Below are 26411 nucleotides of genomic sequence, written 5' to 3' on the forward strand. Positions count from 1 at the left end.
ATCCTTCTCCAGCGACTGTTCCCTCCTGACAATAGGTCCAAATTCACATAAGGCCATTAAAATAATGAAGGTGCTTCAAAAATTTCTTGGAAAATTATGGGCTTTTCCCACAAACTTTTTGAAGCCCCTTTGTACTTTGGCTTGGGCCAGTTAAAGTGGTATTTTTACTTTTTAAACTTTTAAAAAGAGGTCTTTTGGAGCAGTGTGGCATTTGATTTCTTGACTGCTGCTTCCACGGAAAATAGATTGTGGAGCCTAGTAAAATGAGCTCCTAGATAACGTCAGTCTATTCTTTTCTCATGCTGTTGTCTATTGGTCCAGTTCTGAGAACTTTTGTTTTCTTTCTGTTGAGGTGTGATCCATACCGAAGGCTGTATGTAGTCATTAATCTTCATCAGTAAGTGCTTCACCTTCAGAAATTAAGGCTGTCTGTGTGCTTTCTACATTACAGGTTGTTAACAAATCTTCCTCTAATCTTAAAGTTACATTCTTCTCCACATAGTCCAGCTTCTCAGATTATTTGCTAAACATACAGATTGAATAAGTATAATGAAAGGGCACAACCCAGATACACACCTTTTCTGATTTTAAACCGTTCTGTATCCCCATGTCCTCTTTGAACAACAGCCTCTTGGTCTCTGTACAGGTTCCTCATGAGCACAATGAGTGTTCTGGAATTCTCATTCTTCACAATGTTATCCTTAATTTGTTGTGATCCACATAGTTGAATGCCTTTGCATAGTCAACAAAACACAGGTAAACATCTTTCTGGTATTCTCTGCTTCCAGACAAAATCCATCTGAAATCAGTAATGACATCCCTCATTCCATATCCTCTATTAAATCTGGCCTGGATTTCTGACAATTCTCTGGTGATGTGCCCCTGCAACCATTTTTGAAATATCTCAAGCCAAATTTTGCTTGGGTGTCATATTAATGATGGTGATGGTGGTGTGCTGTAGAGTTGGTTCCAACTCATACTGACCCTGAATAGAGTTTCTGAGGTAGTAAATCTTTACAGGAGCAGAAAGCCACATCTTTCTCCTGCAGAGCAGCTGGTAGTCAATCTGTTAACCTTGAGGTTAGCAGCCTAACTTGTAACCACTATGCTACCAGAACTCCTTGATATTAATGATACTGTTTGATAAATTCTAAATTCTGTTGGATTCTTAACTTGTAGGTCAGACAAAAGCAGGCAATGGGCCATATTTGGCAAATAGGCCATAGCTTGTTCGTCATTGTCTTAGTGTGGCATGCTCGAGTATTCACACATTGACATACAAATTCTTTTGTTATGAGTTACCTTTCATTTATTTCTCCTTCACATTTCAGTTAAAGCATTATATTGATTTTTTGAAATAGTTTGTGGAAAAACCATAAACAACAAGTTTTGTAAAAGCATTGTTAAAAAAAATAAATAAATAAGGTAAAACAAAAATTTTGAGTGCTAGGAACAGCGTTGCTTGGAATAATGAAACACATGCCAAGAAGTGTGGCTTTCTAAACAAGAGGTTGTAAGCAGAGAAGGCTATAATTATAGTTTAACTTGGTTCATGACTGCAACAGCCCTGATTGGGTACCATTTAGTGAGTGTCCATAAAACCCAGAGGTATCTGTCGCTGATAAGAAAAACCAGTCCTGGCTTCTTATGTATACCTGAAAGCTTTCAGGTGATAGCCATAGTTCATTGCTTTAGAACTGTGAGTATTTTCCAGGTTAGGGTATATCAAGTTTTATAGAACTAGGCTGAAGTTGAACAAAAATTGTTTTTTTCTTCTTCAGTAAGTTGTATTGTCTATTAATTCTATTTCAAAAGTATAGTCAAATCATTACCAAATGATTGTTTCAAAATGAGCATTGGGTCTGAGGTACCATCTTAGTGATTACTAAGCTTTTGGGATTCACCCTCTTGCTCCGTTCATGACTCCCAAAATAAGTAGGGAAGAAGAGAACAAGCCATTCAGTGTCATCTCCCAGAGAAAGAAACAAAACCTTCGGGATACAAAGGCCCATCTTTGTCCACCTTTTTGTTGGTGACATTTGCAATCGTATAGATATGTTCTCTCTACTTGTTCAGCCTTGACTCTAACCTCCTTGTCTTTCTCTGGTGCTATAAATGCCAGAAGTCTTAGTTGAATCTTCCAGTTGGCTCCCTAGGTGGGCAACACCTCTTCAACCTCTGCTTTGAGTGCCTTCCCACTTTGCTGCCCCAGAGCAGAGCCACTGACTTTCAACTCTGCTTCTTTCAGTGTTTTCCTTAAAGGCAGTGAGAACATCTGAGTGTCCTCCAAGCTCCATGGCAAATCAGAGTACCAGGACATCCAATTTCCCTTGATGTACTCATGTCTAAGATTTATGCGGGGCAACTTGAAAGGTGGTATTTTTCCAGAACCTTAAGTAGAAAAGCTGTTCCTTTGCATTTGTTTCTAAAGTCCCCTACCCCTGATGTTATCTCCAGAAGAGATTCTTTTTCACTTGTCCTATGTTGTCAATCCTCCTTCAAGCACAGGCAGTGAAAGAATCTTCTTTTTTACTGTGTGTAAGATACTTGAAGCAAAGCAGTTCAAGCTCAGTCAGGAGTTCAATTCCTGGAAAAGAGTTAAAAGCGTGTCTTCACCCAAAGCCTTCCTTCCTAACTCATTATTTTGTACCCATCTTCTCTGACCCAGAATGATGAGTCTCATGGCTAGGACTCTGAAACGACAAAAGAAAAACACAACAAGATTTAAAGGATATAAAGTGAAGATTTAGCAATTACTATACACTAACCACAAGGGGCTCTGGTAGTGTAGTGGTTATGAATCGGGCTGCTAATCTCAAGGTCAGCAGTTCGAAACTACCAGTTGTTCCACAGGCGAAAGATGAAGGTTTCTGCTCCTGTAAAGATTTACAGCTCGGACAGGGTCGTTATGAGTCAGAACTGACTCCACGGCACATAACAACAATGTACTAACCACATTATAAATATGGTTGATTATGTTCCTCCAGTATGACTGAAAACTAAAATATGAATGTACTTGAATTACTAAAGGATTTGATAAAAATGTAGTGTCACCTGTACTTTAGTGTGGAGCCCTGGGAGTGCAGTGGGTTACTCTTTGGGGTGCTAACTGCAAGGTCACCAGTTCAAGTCCACTGGATGCTCTGAGGCAGAAAGAGGAGGCTTTCTACTCCCATGAACATTTACAGTCTCAGAAGCACTATACAAGGTCACTATCAGTCAGAAGTGACTCGGCAGCGTACACTTTAGTGTGTATAAGCACACGTAGTGTAATTGACACAACTATCATAAATGGAGTCCTGGTGTGGTGCTGTGGGTTAATGGACTGCACAGCAAAGTTGGTTTGAACCACAAGGTCAGCGGTTCAAGCTCACTAGCTGCTCCTCGGAAACCCTATGTAGAACCGCTATGGATTAGAACTGAGTCGACAGCACTTAACCCTTAACATTTGTGATGTTGTTGTTATCGCCATAGGTCCCATCAGTATGAGCTCATATATGCTATGACATTGTGCAATATCTTGAGGTCCTGTCATCTTTTTTCCTATGATTCAAAAGCCCCCCACCCCCACCCCAGGATTATTTATATTCTCATGTTTTATTTTCCTAGCATCTTAGGGAAACTGGCAGATTGCACTTGTCCTCCTCCTATCTTGGTCTTTTTAGCAAACTCCCTACCACTCCCTATCAAGCCCAAGGGGTCCACGCATGGGTAGAGTTCTTGTTTGGCCACTGGGCAGATATACCTCCTCTCCAATTCCAACATGATGTGTGTGTTTGTGCTTGTGTGTGTGTCTGTCTGTCTAGGAGACTGGTGAGGAGGAGAGTCAGAGATAAGTAACAGGAATTCAATTTAAATATAGTACTAGGAACTCTGGTAGCGTAGTGCTTACGAATCGGGCTGCGAACTGCAAGGTCAGCAGTTCGAAACTACCAGCTGTTCCATGGGAGAAAGATGAGGCTTTCTGCTCCCATAAAGATTTACAGCCTCGGAAACCCTGTACAGGGTCGCCATGAGTCAGAACTGACTCGACGGCACATAACAACAACAAATATAGTACTAATGTGCCTTTTTCTTCAATTAATCGCCATGACTTATAAAAATTCATAACAATGTTATTGGTAAGTGCCGTCGAGTAGATTCCAACCCATAGTGACCCTGTATAAGGTTCCCCAGGAGCAGCTGGTGAGCTTGAACTGCTGGCCTTGCAGTTCAAACCGACTTTGCAGTGCAGCGCATTAACCCACAGCGCCACACCAGGACTCCATTAACAATATGAGGTGACCCAAAAAGTTCATGGAAAACTTCCATTATCTTTTCATTCCAATTTTCTATGAGCTTTTTGAAGCCCTTTCATGTATTTGCAGATTAATAATTTATTTCCTACTCATTGGTCAGTTGGTTATCCTGTGGTGGCTTGTGTGTTGCTGTGATGCTGAAAGCTATGCCACTGGTGTTCCAGATAATCAGCAGAGTCACTGCTGGTGGACAGGTTTTAGTGGTCACTCCTGGTGGACAGGTTTTTTTTACAGACTAAGACAGACTAGGAAGAAGTGGTCCACTTCTGAAGGATTAGCCACTGAGAACCTTATGCATAGCAGTGGAACCTTAGAATAAGGGAAACCAGAGAAGAATTGGTGCACTTGAATTATTACGTTGACAAAAATATTAAAAGTACAATGGATTCCCAGAAGAGCAAGTAAATCTGTCTTGGATGAAGTACAGCCAGAATGTCCCTTAGAAGCTACGTCAGTGAGACTTTGTCTCATGTACCTTAGACATTTTATCAGGAGAGGACCAGTTCCTGGAAAAGGACGTCATGTTTGGTAACATAGGGGGTTGCTGAAAAAGAGGAAGCCCACCCCAATTGAGATGGGTTGACACAATGGTTACAACCATGGACTTGAACTTAACACTGTGAGGATGGTGCAGGACCAGGCAGTGATTCATTCGGTTCGTGTGTATGTGGTCACTAAGAGTTGCAACGACACCTAGCTAACAACAATCTCTATGATGAAGGAGGCTGGAAGGTGGCTGCTGCTTTGTGTTGCATGGCATCTGTACAGGGAGGATTCGTTCATGGATGATCCCCTTCTTGCTTGCACAACTAGGACCTAGTACTTTTTCTGAACCTTTCAATGTCTCTTCTTTGTTTCTCCTTTAGCTCAACAGAATTCACCAAAAATCCATGAAGGCTGGTGGGCCTACAAGGAGGTGGTCCAAGGAAGCTTTGTTCCAGGTAAACACCCAGTTTGTTTCAGGTTATTTTATTGTTTAAAGGAATTTAAGTGAAACATCATGTTATTTACAGAAATTTATATTTGCTACACAGCATGGAATGTATTGCAAAAGGCAATATAGTCTAGCTTATGTGTGAAGGACTACTCCATCAAAACAGAGTTTATTAAGTCCGTGGTAACTTCACCAGACCTGTGTTTCTGTCTTCACCTAAACGCCACCGTCCTTCTTTCTACAGATAGGTCTGTCAGGGTGAGGGGGATGGAAGTACGAAGGTAGGAACTTTGTCTGTTGGCTTGTGATTTAGTGTGAAAGAGCCATTTCTTAACACGAACAAAACAGGAAGTCTGAAAGAGCTGACCCTGGGAAGGCAGCTTGCTGGGATTCCTGCTGTCACTGATGTCACTTCAGGGACACCTGTGGTCAGGACTCAGCATCTCTGGCCAAGCACCGCTAAAAATAACAGGCAAGGTACATACTGTCAGCATGAGAGAAAAGGACAGAGAACAAAGTCTAGTTAGAGCCAGAAACATGTCACCATTAGTAGGGAAGTGGGATAGAGGAGCTTTAGGATATTTCTCATTTCACCCCACCCCTACCCCTCACTGTATCCCAAGTCTGGTCTTCATCCTTCAGCAGCTTAAAGACATTGGTGGAATGAGAGGCAGAAGCTGTAAATCTTTACAGGTGTAGAAAGTCTTATCGTTCTCCCGTGGAACGCCTATAGTTTCGAACTGCTGGCCTTGAAGTTAGCAGCCTGATTCGTAACCACTGTGCTACCAGAGCTCCTTAGAGCAAGGGGTATGAATGTTATAAAGAAGAATGGAAGGGAAGGCAGGCGAGCTATATCAACAAGCTTTAACTGCTTCCATGTGAGAGTAAGAAATAAAGCTGTCAAGAAGCTCTGAAGGGCTGGCTATCCCCTCTCAGGTTTTGAGAACAGATGATGCAGGGGCAGCTGAGACCTCTGTAGTTGATGCCAGGTGGAAAGATGCCCTGGGTCACATGGCACAGTCTTGGCGACTATCGCTCCTTTCCCCCTTCATATGGAAGGTTTATTATATCGACTATGCAGGGATTCGTTAATAAACCTTTCTCAATACCAACTTTCTCATTGATTTTATGGGAAAATAACGTGAACTCTTGGAGGTTTTCAATGTGAGGAAAGCAGGCATGGTGAAGGAGGGACTGTGAGTGACCCAAGAAAAAGCCAGTTGGCTGCCAAATGGCCTCATACATTATTATTAACTTGATAAATTTACTATGGAATGTCTGTTTGTTGGCACAGTAGGCATATAGAGAATGAACTTGATTAATTACCCAGAAATTATCAAGTTTATAATTATAAGTTCATGCCAATTTAGGAGTCCTGGTGTGGCACTGTGGGTTAATGCGCCAGATGGCAAAACCATTTGAACTGCAAGGTCAGTGGTTCAAATCACCAGCTGTTCCTTGTAAATCCTATACAGGGTCGCTATGGGTTGGAACCGACTTGACAGCACTTTATAACAATAACTACATGCCAGTTTAATTGACACAAGCTATGTTCACATGCATGATACTGATAATGCAACATTTCTTACAATCGGGGATATATTTTTCTAATGCATAAGATACTTGTGTGATTTCCCCCCCACACACACACACACACCCACACTCCGGGAACATATTCCAGATATTTGAAACATCCTGGAAATTACATTAATAATTATATCCTGTGCCTTGCTGAGTATGAATTTAGAGCAACAAAAGACATTTCCTCTAAGTTATAAGTCCTGTTAAACTAGTCCTACCCCTGCCAAGAAAATTGGAATGTTCTGTATCGATAGGCATTGAAAAGTCTTGTTTTCCTGCCCATGTTTTTCAATATGGGCATCCTCTTGCATTCATGCATTATTTCTGTACAAGTGTTGAAGGTCCTGTTTTGAGTTAGTGGTTGCTCCTAAGACAATCACAGCAAAGAACTTTAATTGAGGTAATATGTGTAAACCCTATGTGCATGAGAAGCAACAAGATGTGGTGATCTGAGCATGGAATCTGGAACCAGAGAGACGTGGGGTTGAGTCTGGGGTCTATGGATTCCTACTGGTGGAGCTAACCATAATACCACTCTAAGTCCCTGGTTTTGTTGTCTGTGAAATAGAGCAAGGACTAAGTCTACCTCATAAGGTTTTGTGAGGGTTCAGTAACATAATGCAGCTCAGATATTTATTGTAATGTCTAGTGCATAGTGAAAGGAGCTCTGGTAGCGTAGTGGTTGCAAATTGGGCTGCGACCTTAAGGTCAGCAGTTCGAAACTACCAGCTGTCGGAAACCCTATGCAGGGTCACTATGAGTCAGAACTGACTCCACGGCATATAACCACCACCACCAGTGCATACTGAAAGGCAGTATATGTCAGTTTTGTTGGTGTGACTATCATTATTTTATCAGTAACACTATAACTGGATTTGGTACGTCTCAGTTTGAAATGAGGCAGAAGCAGAAAACTGGAAAATGTAATAAAGCCAGTGAAGAGTGAACATGGAAGATGCTTCAAGATTCCTTGATGGAGTAAGCTAAAGAGTCTCCAATGGTGGTTGATTGAGTGATAACTTTATCCTCGTCTGGATTTACCAATCCTGGAACGCTTTAACTTTCTGGCAAAGAAAATTACTATAAGATGATTTCATTTCCTAAACTTTTGTGAATTCCAACTTTGCTAGAAAGGATATAAGAGTCAATAAAATTTGGGAAATAAGTAAATGACCTGAGGCTGTAATATCTGGCAGATTCCAGATGATCTGATTTATCTGAGTTGGTGCTGGGGGCAAACAATAAACCCTATATCTCTTATTATCATTACTTATAAACTTGAGAGTGTTCTTTGATCAGCTTCTATAAAGAGTGCAGCCAAGAAAACCCCATGGGGCAGTTCTGCTCGTCACACGGGGCCACTATGAGTTAAAATCAACTCAACAGCACCTATCAATAGACCATTTAAACAAGTTTTATTGTGCCATGCATTCTTTACTAGAGAGTTTAGAAATAATTGTCAGATGGCGTAACAGTGTGACTGGAACTGCCTTGGCAACAATCTTAAGTGAGATATAACCTCTCATTGTTTGAAGAAACACAAGCAAATGTGTATTTTGCAATACCAATTATGGCTACAGTGATGGGATTGTACTTTATACTAATGAGGAGATCAAAAGTAGGAAAACCAATAAGGTGTCTTTTTTGTTTTGTTTTTAAATTGTCCAGGCAGGAGATGACAAACCACTAAACTAAGACTGCAAAGCCAAAAAGATTGGGTCAGTCATATTAGAAAGATTCAGCACAGCGCTTGCTTTGTTGCTGCTTTTGTTAGGTGTGGTGGAGCCAATTCTTACTCATGAGGATCCAGTGGACAACAGAGCAAAATACTGCTGGGCTTGCACCATCTTCACAGCTGTTGCCCATTGTTGAAGTCACTGTGTTAATCCATGAGAGTCTTCCTTTTTTTTTTTTTTTTTTTGCTGACTCTTTCCCAAGCATAATGTCCTTCTACAGGGACTGCTCCCTCTTGATAATATGTCAAAAGTATGTGGATGTGACTAATTGTGACTGTCACAACTGCAAAGGTAGAAGATGCATAACAAAAAGGGGAGTAGTTAATCTTACATTCCAGGGATAGAGGACCCTAGGACCATTAAGAGGAAAGAGCATGAGTGGAACTTGGGACCCTAACCAGAGAAGCAGCGACACCAGAGTTGGAGGCAGAGGTGATGGCATGGAGAGATCAAGCAGCTGAGGTCTCTGGACTCCTGGAAAGAGAAAGTTTGTGTGTTGAGGCAGGCTTGAAGAATATGCCCTTTGGCTGTATTTAATCATTTAAGATTATGTTGTTGTTGTTGTTATGTGCCATGGAGTCAGTTCTGACTCATAGCGACCCTGTACAGGGTTTCCAAGGCTGTTAATCTTTACGGGAGCAGAAAACCTCATCTTTCTCCTGCGGAACAGCTGGTAGTTTCAAACTGCTGACCCTGAGGTTAGCAGCCTGATTCATAACCATAGAGGTAAATACTTAACTGAGTGTTCATGGAGGAGATTATAATCATTGCAATGCAACAAAATATAATTGGTTGAGTGCAAAACCGATGTTCTCCCATGTCAACTGACAATAAAAGCTTCTTTAAAAAAAAAAAAGTACATGTGATAAAGTCTTGCTGTCCTCGCTCATAAGGAGCATTCTGTCTATACTCCCTCCATGACAGATTTGTGTATTCTTCTAGCAATCCATGATAGATTCAATATTCTTTACCAGCACCATGACTGAAAGGCATCAACTCTTCTTCGATCTTCCTTATCCATTGTCCAGCAAAAGCATGCATCTGAGGTGATTGAAAATACCATGGCTTAGGTCAGGGGCACCTTAGTCCTCAGGATGACATCTTGGCTATTTTACACTTTTGCTGAATGCAATATGTCATTTCAGTTCTTCACTTCTGTTTCCATGGCTGTTGATCATGGATCCAAGTAAAATTTAATCCTTGACAACTTTAGTCTTTCTATGTTTATCGTGACATTGGGTATTGGTCCAGTTGAGGGGAATTTGTTTTCTTTATATATGGATGTGCATATGTGTGTGGGGATGTGTGTCTGTGTGTATATGCATATATTTATAAATGCCTATTTAATTCATGCATATAGTTTTTCATTTAGCATAAATATACATACACTTGAAACATTTCAGAAAAAGTCATATTCAAAATACTGTCTTATAACCTTCCATTTATCCAGAACATTAGAAAACCTGGGCGAGATGCACTTTTTCTAAGAGTTGTGACTATAGATAGAGACAGCCTTTTGTCTATAACCTCTTAGAGCTTGCAATCTAGTGGGAAGGCAAGAAACAGCATTGATTGTCATGCAACAGTGTTTGAAAGGGCAGGTTCTTGACTTGTTTTCTGATTTTGATGTCATAACCTGGAAGTTTGCTTCTATCTTAAGGAGTTAAATCCCGACTCTTGGGATATATGCTCTTGATACCTTATGGGTCCTTGAAGTAGATGCAAAGCCTCTTTTAAAGACCCTTTAACTCACATCCAGCAAACTCTCTCCGGGTAGCTGCTCTTGGCATTGGCCATCTTTGGACCTGGCGGAGACTTCATGATGGCCTTTCAGAGCTCAGGATACAGGAGGAAGAAGAGTAAATGTTTAATCTCCTCAATATACTGTCAGGAGCCATGGAATACGTTTGGTGTTCTGGTCTGCGAGACCCTCCTGGAGCAGATAATGCCAGAGTCCCCAAGGGTTAGGAAGATCCTGATAGGGAAACAAGGGAAGAAATGGTGGTTTTAAAGGGAGAGCAAGGTGGATACAGGCCTAGAGGCTTGGAAGTGAACACCTCAGTGGAGCAAGAGGAGTTTGGGTGTGACACACACACAAGTGAATGAGTCAAAAATTATCTGCACTCTGGCTGTAGGATTTATTTTAATAAACTTTTAAATAAGACAAATACATTATTTTTGACATAATCTCCTTGCTTTCCAATACACTTCATCCACCTGTCAACAAGCTTTCATATTCCCTTATTAAACAATGCTTTAGGCTGAGCTGTGACCCATGAATGCACTGCTGTCTTCACTTCTTCATCAGAGATAAGTCTTTGTCCTTGAAGGGCTGCTTTCAAGAGACCCAACAGGTGACCCTCCAGTGGAACCAGCTCGGGACTATAGGGAGGATGTTTTGATACCTCAAAACAAAGTTTTTGCGGAGTGTCAACAGTGTGGGCAAAGGTGTGTTGATGTGCATTATCATGCAAGATCACAACACCCTTGAATAGTAGCAGTCCTGTGTGTTTAATCTGATGTTTAGGCTTCAGTGAGCATCTCACTGTAATGAGCACTGATCATTGTTGGACCTTTTTCCTGATAGTATTCCAGGATGGTTGACTTTTGCAATTTTTCTTAGTCTGAAATTGAGGTTGTTTCCATTTCACACTCTGCCATTTATTCTTATGCTTGCAGTGATGAGTCAATGTCTTATCATCAGTAATGATTTTCTTTTTAAGAAACTTACTTTCCTTTGAGTAGCGGTCCAAATTTTGTTTGCAGATGTCCAAACACTTCTGTTGATGCCCTTCTGTGAGTTGTGTCAGTATCCATCTCACACAAACTTTTTGAAACTCAAGTCTGCTATGGATTATTTCATAGGCAGAGTCATGGCTGATTGGTGAATGATTTGTCACATAATCCACTGTCACTTATCTATTGGACAGAATCATTTCACGTGCACACTCATTGTCATCTGCCATGGTGGTGGATGGAATTTTTAAATAACTGGAATGTAGATAATTTTTAACTTACCCTCATGTGTGTGTGTGTGTGTGTGTGTGTATAAAGTCTTGGTGTGGTGCTGTAGGATAAACACTGAACTGTAAGGTCAGTTTGAACTGCAAGGTTGGTAGTTCAACCACACCAACTGCTCCTCGGAAGCCCTATACAGGGTTACTATGAGTCAGAACCAACTCAGTATCACTGAACAACAACAACACACACACACATATCTCATGGCCTTGCAAACAGCAGTGACTCAGTATTTGTTAAATCAAGTTTGATCCTTAGAAAAGAACAAGGCCAAGAGCAAAGGCCTCACTCTGGAGACAGTTTGTCCTCTGCTCTTACAGTCAGGTGTAAAATAATAATGATAAATGTAACTACAAACTTCAGCAAGTGCTGTAAAAGGGAAGCACTTAGGCTTTTGAAAAGTCCAGCAAGGAGTGTCTAGAGATCGGCAAGACCTTGCTGTGTGAACCATGGGAAGCTGAGACTGGAAGACGAGGAAGGACATCACTGGTGAAGACTGGGGTTTGAGTAGGGTTCCAGGCAGAGGGACTGGGCATGGGAAAGGGCTCAGAGGCATCCAAGAGCTTGGCCTCTATAACAAACAGACCAAATCCACTGTGGCCAGAGTTGAGAGTGGCAGAGGCAGAGTGCCTCCAGGGGTCAGGAGCCAGGTCAGGAGCCAGGTTGTAGAGGGTCTGGTGGGCCACACTGAATGGGTTTGGAAAGAGCCTCTAGGAATCCTGGGAAGGGTGATAAACTGTTCTTCACAGGACAGGACCAGACCACAGGGTCATGAAACTGTTTAACCAGTGTGAATGATTAATGGAGATGCTCTTAGCTTAGCCTTTAGCTCAGGGCTGGGGTACGGTGACAGTCACTGGTGCTGTCTTTAAAATCCAGTCCTGATTGTCCTCCCCCGCCATTAAATTCTCCCAAGATGCTATTTCTGACCCTTTCCCGTTGGGTATTTTTAAAACATCAAGATGGTTAGAAGATGAAGGTAATTATACCTATTTGTGACCACCTGTGGTTCAGCACCGATGTCTAATTAACTGTGTGTGTGTTTTTTTTTAATGTCCAATTTTCTCTGCATTAGAAAGCCTCCTGTTAGTAAGAAGCTTGAGTTCTCTCCCCTCTCCCGTCCCCTCCTATTAATCTTTCTAGGAAGAGGGGAAGCAGGCTAGATGGTGGGGCAGGGTGGGGGGCTGGGGTGGGCCATGATGATCTTGGAGGGCCTACCTGAGGTCATGTGACCCGCTCCTTCCTCCATGGAATAGGTGGTACCTGAATCCATTTTCTGTTGATGCATAACAAGTAACCACACACTGAGCAGCTAAAAGCAATACATATTTATTGCCTCATAGTTTCCAGGGGTCAGGAACCCTGGCTGAGTGGGCTACTCTGCTTAGCGTTTCATAAGGCTGCAAAAGGTCCTACCACAATCTCTTACAAGGCTTAGGGTCATTTTTTAAGCTCCTTTCTGTCATTGGCAGAATTCACTTCTAGGTTCTTAGGGCTACAGTTCACAAAAACACTGCTTTCTTCTTCAAGGGCCGCTGCAAAGGGCCTTGCTTGACATCTCTCCTTGCATGGAATGTTTCACTCTGGATGTTTTGTTTTTTTAAAAGGCCAGATCTATCCAGGATAATCTCATTTTGGATTAACTTGAAGCCACCTGATTGAGAACCCTAATCACAGTTGTCCAATTCCTTCACTTTCTCCATATAACATACCATAATAGTAACACTTGGACCAATAACCGACATCATGATAAATGGAGACTGGATTGAAGTTGTCAGGGAGTTCAGTTTACTTGCCTCCCCCATCCGCACTCATGGAAACTCTCAAAAAATCAAGCTGTGTATTTGCATTAGGCAAATCTGCTGTGAAAGGTTCTTAGAAATGTCGAAAAGCAAAGTCACTTAAGGACAAAGGTGCTTCTGACCCAAGTCATAGTATTTTTAATCACCTCACATGCATATGAAAGTGGAATAATGAAGAAGGAAGATGGGGACGAATTCATGCATTTGAATTATGATGTTAGCAATTGCTGTGGACTGCCAAAAGAACAAATGAATCTGTCTTGGGAAAAGTACCAGCCAGAATGCTCCTAAAATGAGAGGGAAGCAAAATTTCATCTCATGTCCATGTTATCAAGAGGGTCCAGTCTCCGGAGGAGTACATCATGCTTGGTAAAATAGAGGGTCAGTGACAAAAAAAGACCCTCAGTGAGATGAATTGACACAGTGGATGTAAAAATAGACTCATGCATACCAGCAGTTGTGAACATGGCACATGACCAGACAGTGGTTTGGTCTATTGTAAATAGAATCACTGTGAGTCAGAACCGACTGGACAGCACCTAACAACAGCAATGTGGAGCTGAAATTCCATTATATTATCATTTCTGTCCATAGTCCAGGGTAATGAAATTATACAGGGTGTACCTACCTGGGTGTGGGAAGTGTAGGGGGCATTTAGACCAGCCTACCTCAGTGCCCTTTATTCCTCCATATGGTACTGTTGTTAATAGCCATCGAGTCAGTTCTGACTTACGGTGACCCCATGTGGGAAGAGTAGAACTGTTCCATGGAGTTTCAAGGCTATGACCTTTCAGAAGCAGATATTCAAGCAGGTCTTCCGAGGCACCTCTGGGTGGGTTTGAACCCCCAACCATTTAGATCATAGTTAAGCACTTAATCATTTGTGCCACTCCATATAGAAAAGACGAGAAAAGGCCGCTAAGATGCTCAATCTAACTTGATCACAGGATGGTATTTGAAGATGAAGTAGACATCGATCATTATGACCTAGCAGCTTCCATTTGAGAAGTAGGAATAATATCCCTTGGTTTGGATATTGTTTTTGTTGCCTTTATATGAAGGAGATCATCTAGTCCCTCAGACCTCTCAGATTTAACTAATGTCTCCAAATGTAGAACATATGTTGAGGGTGAGAGAGTGAGGGATTTGCATCAGTACTCCAGGTGTGAGGTATGAACAGCTGACTGGAGCTTGGAGCTGCTCACCAGTGTGGGCATGCAGGGAAGACCAAGGTACAGCAATGCTAACAGTGGTCAGTGACCCTCAGGAACTCACCCAGAAGGCCCAAATTGCTCTTTCCCATCGTCCCTTGTCTTCATCTCCCTGGCCTTTTGCTTCTCTGGCTTCTGTGTCTCTCTGTACTCAGGCCTGTGTCCCCTCGTTTTGTGGCCAGGCCTTTTTGGTCAGACACCGCCCCAGTGCTTGCCGGTCCTCTTCAACTCCTGTTGGACCTTCTAGCGAAAGACTCCACTAACTCTGATATCAAGGATCACTCTGGACACAGGCTTCCTCATGGCAGGGAATCACCGTGTGATCAGTCCTCATTCAATCCCCTTTAAAGGTAAGGGAGATCCCATGGTCTCCAGTAATGATCCTTCAGTATACCTCCGATAAGTGATATAAAACCACTGGATTCATTTCCTATGATACCGTGACACAATAGCACAAACACAGTGGCTTTAAACAACACAAATTTGTGACTTTATAGTACTAGAGGCTTGAGGTTGTGAAATCATACTTGTGGAGGTTCTGGGGAGATGCTGATTCCTTTTCTCTCTCAGCTTCTAGAGGCTGTGTGCATTCATTTGTCTCATGAGCCCTTCCTGGTTCAGCATCAGGTGTCCTCTGATGCTGATTCACTTGCCCCATGCTTATAACAGATTCTGATTACAGTGGATTCACTCGATATACCAGGAGAAACCTCCTCAGTTCAAAATCCTCAACGTAATTGTATCTGCAAAGTTTCTTTTGCTATGTAAGGTATATAAGAATAATCCAGTTCAACACAAAGCTATGTTCTCTCTAGGCGTGTTCACTCTAGTGCATAGAATGCCTTGTAAGTTTCAAGATACTTTCACTTCATTACTTAATTCCACCCTTGTAGCAACCGTGCTTTCTAAGTGAGGAAATAAGCAAAGTCAATTGAAATTGAGAAATTATGTCGTCCCCACTACAGGTCAGCATAGGGGGTGGTATGTAAAACAGTACTCTATTTCTGAACCAATGTCCTCTACATTTCAATGTGTTTGAATATGTTTAACAGAAGATAATGTTTCTTACATACAGTACAGTATGGTTCTGCTCAGCTCATGTCCTAGTAAAAAACAACCTAGGCAACCGACACAAAATAAATTTTACATCAGATCCATCCACTCTAAACTCTTCAACACAAATCTGTGTTCCCTCTAGGCATGTCTTAACCTTTCTAGTCATTGTCTCATTTAAACATAAATCTTTTTATTTTGGATGAATTTTATAATTACACAAAAGTTGCAGAGGTAGTACAGAGAGTTTCTGTGTAGCCCTCTCACTCTGTTTCCCCAACATTGACATATTACATTACCATGGTACTCTGTTTCCACAACACTGACAGTCTTACATTATTGTGGTCCATTCAGAAATTGAAGACATCCACATTGACACATGACTACTAACTAAACTCTAGACTGTTATTTGGAGCCCTGATGGAGTAGTGGGTTCCTCACTGGGCTGCAGAGTTGGTGGTTTGAATTCACAAGTTGCTCCTTGGAAGTGATGAGGCTTTCTGCTCCCATAGAAATTTCCAGTCTCATAAACCCTACACAGGGTCACTATGAGTTGGAACAGATTTGACAGTACACATCAACAGGCTTTATTTGGACTTCACTGGTTTTATCTTTTAATGTCTTTTTTTCTGATCTAGGATCCCATCCAGGATACATCTGGTGATCTTAGTTTACTCTGGTCTGTGGCACTTTCTAGCTCTTCCTTTCTTTTTCATGAACTTGCCAATTTTGGTGAGGACTGGTCAGGCATTGTAGCAGATGTTCTCATGATTAGACGTAGGTTATGGATTTGGGGAGGAAGACCAACAAGAGTGAAGTACCCTCAGATCACATCGTGTCAGGAGGCACATGACATCAACATGCATCATCGTATTTGTGACAATTTCTCAGGAACATTAAAAAAAAAAAAAAAAGACAGATATTTCTATACACAATCTAAGGAGCCCTGGAGGCACAGTGGCTTAAGAATTCGGCTGCTAAAGAAAAGTCAGAGGTTCACAGGAAGCTGAAGGAAGCTGCTTCCATGGATAGACAGTCCCCAAAACCCTATGGAGGGAACCGTTCTACTCTGCCCTGCTGGATAACTGTGAGTTGGAACCTCCTTGACAGCAGTGCATTCTATAAACAGTTTGTCAGTGTGGAACACTAGTGAGGCTAGGAATCGATGCTTGGCTACAGAACAAACACATGCTGGTACTGGCCTTAGAACTGTGGTTATTTGCATTGACAACAGGAATCTCTCATACTAGACTGTGCTTACCAAAGGCCTCCAAAGTCCAATCTGATATCTTTGTGACATAAATTTCTTTGCTACAAAATGTTTGTAAACTTTACTTTTTGACAGTAATATTTTACTTTTGAGTTCCCTAAATTAAAAAAGTTAAAGAACCCTGTGGTCGGACTTCAGGTGTGTCACTGTGGATCAGCACTGGACTGCAAACCACAATGTCAGCAGTTCAAACCCACAAGCTGCATTTTGGAAACCCATAGGGTCTCTATGAGTGGAAACTGACTCGGCAGCACTTAATAACACAACATTGAGGACTGAGGTGGTCATGTGTAATTTCGTAGGTTCTTTTTTTAAAATCTTTTAAAACTGTTGTCTTTTCTTAAAGGAGAATGGATGGGTAGTTGGTTGGGTAAATGAATGCTTTGCTTTTGTTAGGACACATCTTTTTTCCGCCTTGTAGTCATAGAAGCAGAAAGGAATCTTGTAAAGTACTCACTAGCATGGTTTTTATACTAACCAACCATGAAACCTGAAGCAAGAGGCTTATGATCTCAAGGTTGTGATTTACTCATGTATAAAACCAGGGCATTGAACCACATGATTTTAAAACCCATTTCAGCTCCTAGATTCCCTGAGAATTTGCTAATATGATATAAAATAGCCTGGGGAGATCTATTTAGCAGCATTAAGAATTGGAACATTGATTTCATTCACAGGATGTTTTTAGTATGTGCTCAATCTCAGGTTTTGGAAATGGAGTCAATGATGTAAGTATCTCTCTAGGTTTTTGACTTCTCATCTCTAGGAGAAAGCAAATAGAACTAGATGGAGTTATTCACCTCAGTATTGAAAGGTGAGGCTACACGGATTCATCCTTGATTATAAAGACTCTTGGTTCTAGTTTTCCCAGAAATTGGGATGTGTAGAGTTTAAAACTTACTCTAAGCCTGATGTAGCCCAGGCACCCTGCCAGACACTGGGGACACAAATAAGAATAAACCACAGCTCTTATTGGACGCATAGTGGCTAACCTCAAGGTCGGCAGTTCAAAACTACCAGCTGTTCCGCAGGAGAAAGATGAGGCTTTCTGCTCCAGTAAAGATTTACAGCCTGGGAAACTCTGTACAGGGTTACTTTGAGTCAGAACAGACTCCAAGGTACTTAACAACAACAATTTATTAGTAAGGAATTTACAGTCAATGTAAATCAGGAATTTAGATATGTAAATCAGGAATTAAGAGTTTAGCGTGATAAAGGATGTGAGACAGGTTTCCTGAGAGGTGCTGTGTTTAATGCACCAGACTGCAGTGTTGGTTTGATGCACAAGATCAGTGGTTCAGGATCACCAGCTGCTCATAGAAACCCTATCTAGGGTTGCAGTGGGTCTGAACCAACTCGATGGCACTTAACAACAACAACAACAACAACAATCTTTCATGTCAGGGAAGGCTTTGGAAAGGAAGATTTCTCTTGAGATAGGTCTTAAAAGATTTGTAGGAGTCTGCCAAAGTAGACCAGATAGAAAAGGCCATTGCTGGTGGATTTAATGTAATGAAATCTGACGTACTATCAAATAGTAGAGTATATAAACTCTTTGCTAGTAGTAAGCACTCTTATTTATAATTGTAACTATGGCAGGCCTTATTATTACCATACTTCAGAACTATGTAGTAGACAAGAACACTGGACTTGGAAGGTCATTGTTTGCGTGCTATCTCATGTATTAACTGTGTGGTGTTTGTTAATCACCCAACTTCTTGAAGACTCAAGTTATTAATTTGCAAAATAAAGACAGTAGGAACTGTCTTTATTTTGCAAATAAAGATATTGTAACAACATTTTTTGACAAACAAAATCTGTCATGGACCTAGTTGTGTTTTATAGACAATGAAAGTGTACTAAGGAATTATTATTTTTATTATCATTATAATTTTGTACTAGAGCATTAGCATTTTAGAGTAATTTGTTATGATGCATCTGTTTTCTCTTGGGGTCATAGAAAAGGAAATGAATCTTGGAAAATACTCACTAGCGTTAGGTACCTCTATTGTAAGTTACTGATCATCCTTTGAAGCCAGGGAGGTACTGTAAGCCTTTGAAGTCAGTACATTATACAGCAAGGTGCAGCTTGTGTGCAACCTACATATGCAAATCATCCAATATGGAGGGCTGCTATTGGGTTTGATTTTGCACCAGGTCTTCTCAGAGGTACATGGCTTATCTGGTATCACACACTAATTCCTAATTAAGATTTAACTCGAATTTTAGTACTTCTGAAACTTGAGGACTTATTGAGTGGCACAGTCGGACTGGTCATGCTGGGTGAAGGCATTAAGGGAGAGAATTTAAAAGCAACAATGAAACTCACTGAAAGTTTGATATGCTTTTTATTATCCCCATGTGTTGGAGTTTCTAAAACACTCCTCCCAGAAAAATATCTTTAGTTAGTGTAAGCTCTGAACAATTACTGTGATTGCTGTTAAGTTTTAATAATAGATGTGTAATCTTCAAATTAGCATGCTTTTGTTACTTATCCTTTAATTAGAATTGTATTCTATGGGGAATTTAATTCTGTAAACTCTCAGTTGTTCACTCAGCCTCTAACACATAGGGACTCAGCTACAAGTGTTTGTTCCAAGAGGAAATTTCTGAGGATTCAGAATTGATGGGGTCACCATCCCCGGTGGTACTATGTGTTCCTGTATTTAAACAATCAATTCAGTATAAACACCGCCACCACAGTGCTTATAAAGATGAAGACAGAGAACTGAGAAGTGCATCAGTTGTGGTTTTCTATGTGACTACTTGGCATTTTGGGTTTGTTTTTCACATCTAAAGCAGGAACTGTATGAATTGCGAGGTACAATATTTTTGTTTGATAAGTGCAATTTTCAGTTGCTACATGAAACGTTTGAATTAATCTGAATGATACTTTTAATGTTGAAATGTCTTTTACAAATTGTTCTTAGCTTTAGAACAAAAGACAAATGCTTGTTGCTGGTGATTATATAATTATTACCGAAAATAATGATGTTGGTTGGAGGAGGGGATGTTAGGAAATGAAAATGTTCAAGGTTCAGTGGAAACTTCTGGCTTAAGGGAACAAGGTAAATGGGAAGGACTGTTATATAGAGGGGCTTCAAAATGTTCATGGAAAAGTTCCATTATCTCTTTATACCATTTTGCCACAAGCTTTTTGGAGCCCGTTGGTATAGGTGGTATATCTCTGGGCTCATATATGTAGAAAACAGTGTGATGCATAATATTGTTGTTAAGCGTCATCAAGACAGCTTCGACTCAAAGTGATCCTGTATAGGGTTTCTGAAGAGTGACTTGTGGATTTGAACTACTGACCATTCAGCTAGCAGTCCAGTGCTTATCCTACAGTGCCACACTAGGACTCAATCTTACATAATAGATAAAAGCAAAATGAAGTAGGAAAAATACTGGGAGTCTGTTGACTTGCTTCCAGTACTGGTTCAGCTCCAATTAGCTATGTAATCTTGGCAATCACTTAACTCCACAGATCCCAGTTTCCTCCACTTTAAATGCAGAACTTGCACTGGATCATCTATAACGCCTGGCCCACCCTTCTTCTTTGTTTGTTCCTCTTGCTGCTATTAGGAGTCGAAGAGAAAGAAGTTTATTAAGGAGAAGCAACAAAATGAAAACCGTATGCTCCATCTTTCTGGAGACAAGTTGAGATTTTATACACATTAGGCATGGCTAAGGAGCTCTGGTAGAGTAGTGGTTACGAATCGGGCTGCGAACCTTAAGGTCAGCGGTTCGAAATACCAGCTGCTCCGCGGGAGAAAGATGAGGCTTTCTACTCCCGTAAAGATTTACACCCTCGGAAACCCTGTACAGGGTCGCTATGGGTCGGAACCGACTCAACGGCACTTAACAACAACAACAATGAACATTTTAGAAACAGCTCTTTCTTCACACTGGCTTTCCTTTCAGAAGACCATCTTGCACCAACACTCTCTCAGAAGACATTGCTTTTACCTAGCATGCTTTCTTAGAACAACCTGAGCACATATGCCACTCCTCTTCCTGTCTCCCTTCCCAACTCAATCAGAGTGATTAGATCCAACCTTGATTGAGAGTCCCCTCGCCACCCCTGCAATGTGTCTAAGTTTTATTTAGAGTCCTGCTAAATAACAATGCATACACACACACAGATTCAAGATTGAGCTCCACTCCTGCCTTTATAAGGAACAGTAATATAGAAAGGAAAACATACATTCTTAAAATGTAGGCCTATTTATGTGTAGAAACATAGCACAAATTTTAGTTAGGATGATTTAAAATAAATAAATAAAGACCTGTTCTATTGACAGTGTCAAATAATCTGGGTTTACCATTGTCTACAACATTAGACTTTTTAAATATTCACTGAGAACGCCCTCAAGCGCTGGGCAACTGAAAAGCAGAGTCTGTGGTCATGAAATACTTGGTCTTCTCTGAGTTAAGCTAAGTGGCTCCTGGAGGGTTAAAACTCATGTCCCCACTGTCCCCTGACTTCCTAGCTAGATGAGAACCCACCCTTCCTTCCTCTAGACAAAGCCTTGCATTTGAAAGACATGCTTGGTTTCCTTCACAAATCACAGCCAGATTAAGCAGCGTTGTTGAAAAGCAGTGTGTGAACTGTTGGGAGTTAGATGATACAAACTTGCTTGCTGAAAGTGAAGAGGACTTAAAACAATCACTGATGAAGATCAGAGAGCACAGCCTTCGGTATGGATTACATCTCAATGTCAAGAAAACAAAAATCCTCATCACTGGACCAATAAACAACATTCTTATCAATGGAGAAAAGATTGAAGTTGTCAAGGACTTCATTCTTCTTGTATCAACTATCAACACTTACAGAAACAGCAGTCAAGAAATCAAAGGACGTATTGCATTAAGCAAATCTACTGCATAAGACCTTTTCAAAGTGTTAAAGAGCAAAGATGTCAGTTTGAGGACTAAGGTGCGTCTGACCCAAGCATGGTATTTTCAGTAACCTCATATGCATGCAAAATCTGGACAGTGTATAAGGAAGACCATAGAAGAATTGATACCTTTGAGTTATGGTGTTGGAGGAGAATACTGAAAGTGCCATGGGCTGCCAAAAGAACCAACAGATCCGTTTTGGAAGAAGTGCAGACAGAGTGCTCCTTGGAGGCCAAGATGGCCAAAATTCATGTCATAATTCGGACATATTGTCAGGAGGGACCAGTCGCTGGAGAAGGATATCATGTTTGGTAAGGTTGAGGGTCAGAGAAAAAGAGGAAGACCCCCAACAAGATAGATTGACCAAATGGCAGCATAGATGGACTCAAGTGTGGCAAGCGTAGTGAGGTTGGCCCAGGACCGTGCAGTGTTTTGTTCTGCTGTGCATAAGGTTGCTATGGGTCAGTGCTGACTCGATGGCACCTAACAACAACAACAACAACTGTTCATTGAGTTGTTGTGTGATAATGGGATTGTTTAGAGAAGACACCAGAGGATGCTTCCACCCAGGCTGGGCCTTTTCAGGTGGAAGATAATCAAAAGCAGTAAGACTTTACTACCCAAACAGGAATTCTACTTCCTCTACTTGCAAAATGATGACAGAGAGATGCCCATGGACCCCACAGAAATGTAATGTTCTCTATAACATTCTCAAAAAGACAAATTGCTTAGTAAAAACTTTCACATAACATTGTTTTTGTTGTTGTTGTTAAGTACCGTGGAGTCAGTTCCAACTCATAGTGACCCTGCACAGGGTTTCCAAGGCTGTAAATCTTTACGGGAGCAGAAAGCCTCATCTTTCTCCCATGGAACAGCTTGTAGTTTCACACTTCAGCTTGTAGTTTCACACTGCTGACCTTGAGGCTCAAAGCCTGATGCATAACCACTATGTTACCAGAGCTCATGTAGCATGGGGGCCTCTTAACTTCCAAGATGCTGTCTCAGGTTTGGCAATATGAGTTAACCAAGTCCTTTCCCACCTCAAGCTCTACCTCCTGTCAGTGGACAGCATGGTGAGTGGGATGATTTTTGCATTCTGCTCCAAATTACCCTGCTGACTGGCATCTTTCCTCCTTGTACAGAAGTAGGTCATGCATTGCTGCCACATGCCAATCCATTGCCTCCTTTTCAGCTCCAGTCACCAATGATTCTCCTTTCTTACACTTCCTGTTTCTTTCCTGAAAAATGTAATGTTTCTAAGTCCTGTGTTTCTAGATTCCAGGCCTCTTTTGTAGATGTCTGTGCCTGCTCTTCCTTAGGTCACCTCCTAAAGCACAGAGATCTAGAGCCTCATCCTTTATCTTCTTTCTCACTATCTCACTGGTCACCTGCCTCATTTTCTAATGTGCTTTATTTAACTGTTTTCTTATATTTGTTTTTCCATGGAAACTGTTACCTTTTTGTGTGGTTAATCAGAAGAAAATTAACCATTTCATCTCTGTTGTGATATGTACCATATCAGCAATATATCACATGATCATAATACACATCATAATATAATAAATAGTGTCAGAATAGATCTATACTTCTTGGTCTTCAATTAGGAATCTTTGTGGCTCTGGACTGCTAACTGCATGGTTAGCAGTTCTAACCCACCAAACAGTCCTCAGGAGAAAGATGAGACTTTCTACTCCCAGAAAGATTTACAATCTCAGAAACCCTTTGCAGGGTCGCTATGAGTAAGAATCACCCTGATGCCTGTAGAATTGGTTTTGGTTTAGTCTTCCATTGTGCATTTTGTGATATGGTGGCTACCTTTTCTTGAACTGGGGCCCTCTAACATTTTATTTTAATTTACACTGATTGTTTTCTAAATTTACTGTTCAGCTACAACACGGACTTTTTTCTTTTTTAGGACTTCCTGGATATTTCCACTCTGCCTCATATATTGTGGAATACTCAGTTTTGAATTTACTTTCTGATTTTCTGAATTTATCATAATATAGTTCTGGGGTGCTGCTGTAGGTTAATATACTAGACTGCAAAGTCGGGGGAGCAAGCTCACCAGCCGCTCCTTGGAAACATTATACAGGGTTGCTATGGGTCAGAACCAACTCGACAGTACTTAATAACAATAACAAAAATCATAATATATAGTATATCCGTGGTAGTGATGGTGCTTATGTGCTGTGGAGTCAATTCCGACTCACAGCGACCCTGTACAGGGTTTCTGAGGCTGTAAATCTTCACGGGAGCAGAAAGCCTCATCTTTCTCCTGCGGAACAGCTGGTAGTTTCACACTGCTGACCTTGAGGTTCACAGCCTGATTCGTAACCACCATGCTACCAGAGCTCCTTAGTATGTCCATATATTCTGACACTGTTATATGTATATATTTTATTATGTTGTATATTATGATAATGTGTTATAGTATGATACTATATCACATCATAATATAATAAATAGAGTATGATAGTGTATCACATTATCATAATATATATCATAATATAATAAGTATACTACATCACATTATCATAATATACATCATAATATAATATATATATTATGATACTATATCACATTATCATAATATACATCATAATATAATAAGTATACTACATCACATTATCATAATATACATCATAATATAATAAGTATACTACATCACATTATCATAATATACATCATAGTATAATAAATATAGTATGATACTGTATCACATTATCATAGTATACATCATAATATAATAAATACATGTAATAGTGTCAGAATATGTCTATCCTGGTCTTCAATTAGGAGCCTTCCTGGCTCCACATTTAGGTTTTGATCTAGTGTTTTGTTTGTTTTTGTTTCATTTTATTTACAGAAAGGGTAGATGTGTGATCAGTTTCCCAGGTCCTCAGATGCCCAATAAAAGGTCTTTCTCTTACCTTCACACTTGAATGATAGTTTGGTAATAGAATTCTAGTTTCAAAATTACTTTCTTTCACAATTTTCTAGGCATTACTCTTCTTTCATCTAGCAAACAGTCTAGATGAGAAGTCTGATGTCTTCGTAGATAAATGTCCCCCACCAGTCCAAGCCCCTGCTATCTTCCCGGACATAATCTTTATTCCTGAAGTTTAGAAATGTCACTGGAATATAGATAGATGTGTATATCTTTTTTGCTTTGTGCTTAACATTCTGAAATATAGACTCCACATTTTCTGTGGAGGACACAGCTTTCTGTCTGTTTTGTTGTTGTTGTTAAGTGCCATCGAGTCGGTTCCGACCCATAGCGACCCTGTACAGGGTTTCCGAGGGTGTAAATCTTTACGGGAGTAGAAAGCCTCATCTTTCTCCCGTTTAGTTTACTAATATACACTGAATGCTAGAATAGTGCATGGTGCAAAGGAAGAGCTCACTAAATGTTACTAAATAAATGAACCAATAGTCTAGTCTCTTTATTTCAGGGGAATATTTTCTAGTATGCATTTTTCTCCATAAATAAATAATAGGACAGTGTTTTCTAGATCCTTCAGTTATGTCATTCTGAGTAGATTTTGAAATCATCACCCTTGTGCTTAGAATTCACAGATGCCTCCTTCTTCCCATACATTTTCAAGTTTGGCATTTATCTGAGGAATCCATGAAAAGTTAGGAAGGAAGGCTCTTATTTCTTCATTGTTTTATTAAATCTGACCCTATCTGCTTGCTGTCTTCCAAAAACTCCTCAACATTCTTGGTCCTGATAATGATACCTATTTATAATTATCTGTTCCTTTTCTAATATCTCTTTTGTAATTATGTCTGGAATCTTCTTTTCCCACCAAACTAGCTCTTTCTCTCAAACTCCTCCATGAATTCAATGGTTTCTTGGGTGAGTGAAGCAAGGCAATGTCTGATGACCAGGTTAATTGGATTTATGTTTATCTTGCGTTTTTCCTTCTATTTTGTGATCAACAGATACGTTTCGAATCAAGCACTGGAGAGAGGCTGAGTATATAGTGGTAGGTACACAAAACAGATACGGAGGGGCTTCAGAGTTTGTGCAAATTTCTATGATCTTGTCATTCCCTTTTCCCATAAACTTTTTAAAGGCTCTTTGTATATCCTTACCTCTCAGAGTTTACAATGTGTGGGGAGGCAACCATCAGTAATGTAAGCCAACCATTAAATATATATTTATATTTATAATTCACATTCTCAGAAAAAATAAGAGTGAGATAGTCTTGCTGGGCTAAGAGTGCTTGAAGTGAGTAGAAATTTGGTCATCAGACAAGGAAGGTCAGAATACAGCAACAAAGATTGTAGGTGCTTGAGGTGGGAAAGAGCTTGACATGTTTCTGTGCATCAGAGAAAACCAGGGAAGGGACTGAGGTATGGAGTGCATGGAAGAAGGTTGGGAAGCTGAAGTGGGATCTTCTTGGCCATGTTTGGAATTTTATATTTAAGTCTTTATTCAACAATAAGTACTTAAAGGTGTATTAAGCAGAAGAATGGCCTTATATATACATATATTTGGTGATGGTGGTGTGCCATGGAGTTGGTTCTGATGCACAGTGACCCCGCATAGGGTTTCCAAGGCTGTAAATCTTTATGGGAGCAGAAAGCCTTGTCTTTCTCC

The 26411-nt window shown here is 40.6% G+C and overlaps 1 protein-coding gene across 1 annotated transcript in view; it reads left to right on the forward strand.

The window, feature by feature from the left end:
- CA10 (carbonic anhydrase X) overlaps positions 1–26411 on the forward strand; it is a 683978-nt gene that overhangs the window by 133484 nt on the left and 524083 nt on the right. The window contains exon 3 of the mRNA XM_006832414.1: positions 5165–5239. Coding sequence (XP_006832477.1) covers positions 5165–5239 — 75 coding nt within the window. The remainder of the gene's footprint in view (positions 1–5164; positions 5240–26411) is intronic.

This window comes from Chrysochloris asiatica, unplaced genomic scaffold, assembly GCF_000296735.1.
Source record: "Chrysochloris asiatica unplaced genomic scaffold, ChrAsi1.0 scaffold00007, whole genome shotgun sequence".
Classification (NCBI taxonomy): domain Eukaryota; kingdom Metazoa; phylum Chordata; class Mammalia; order Afrosoricida; family Chrysochloridae; genus Chrysochloris; species Chrysochloris asiatica.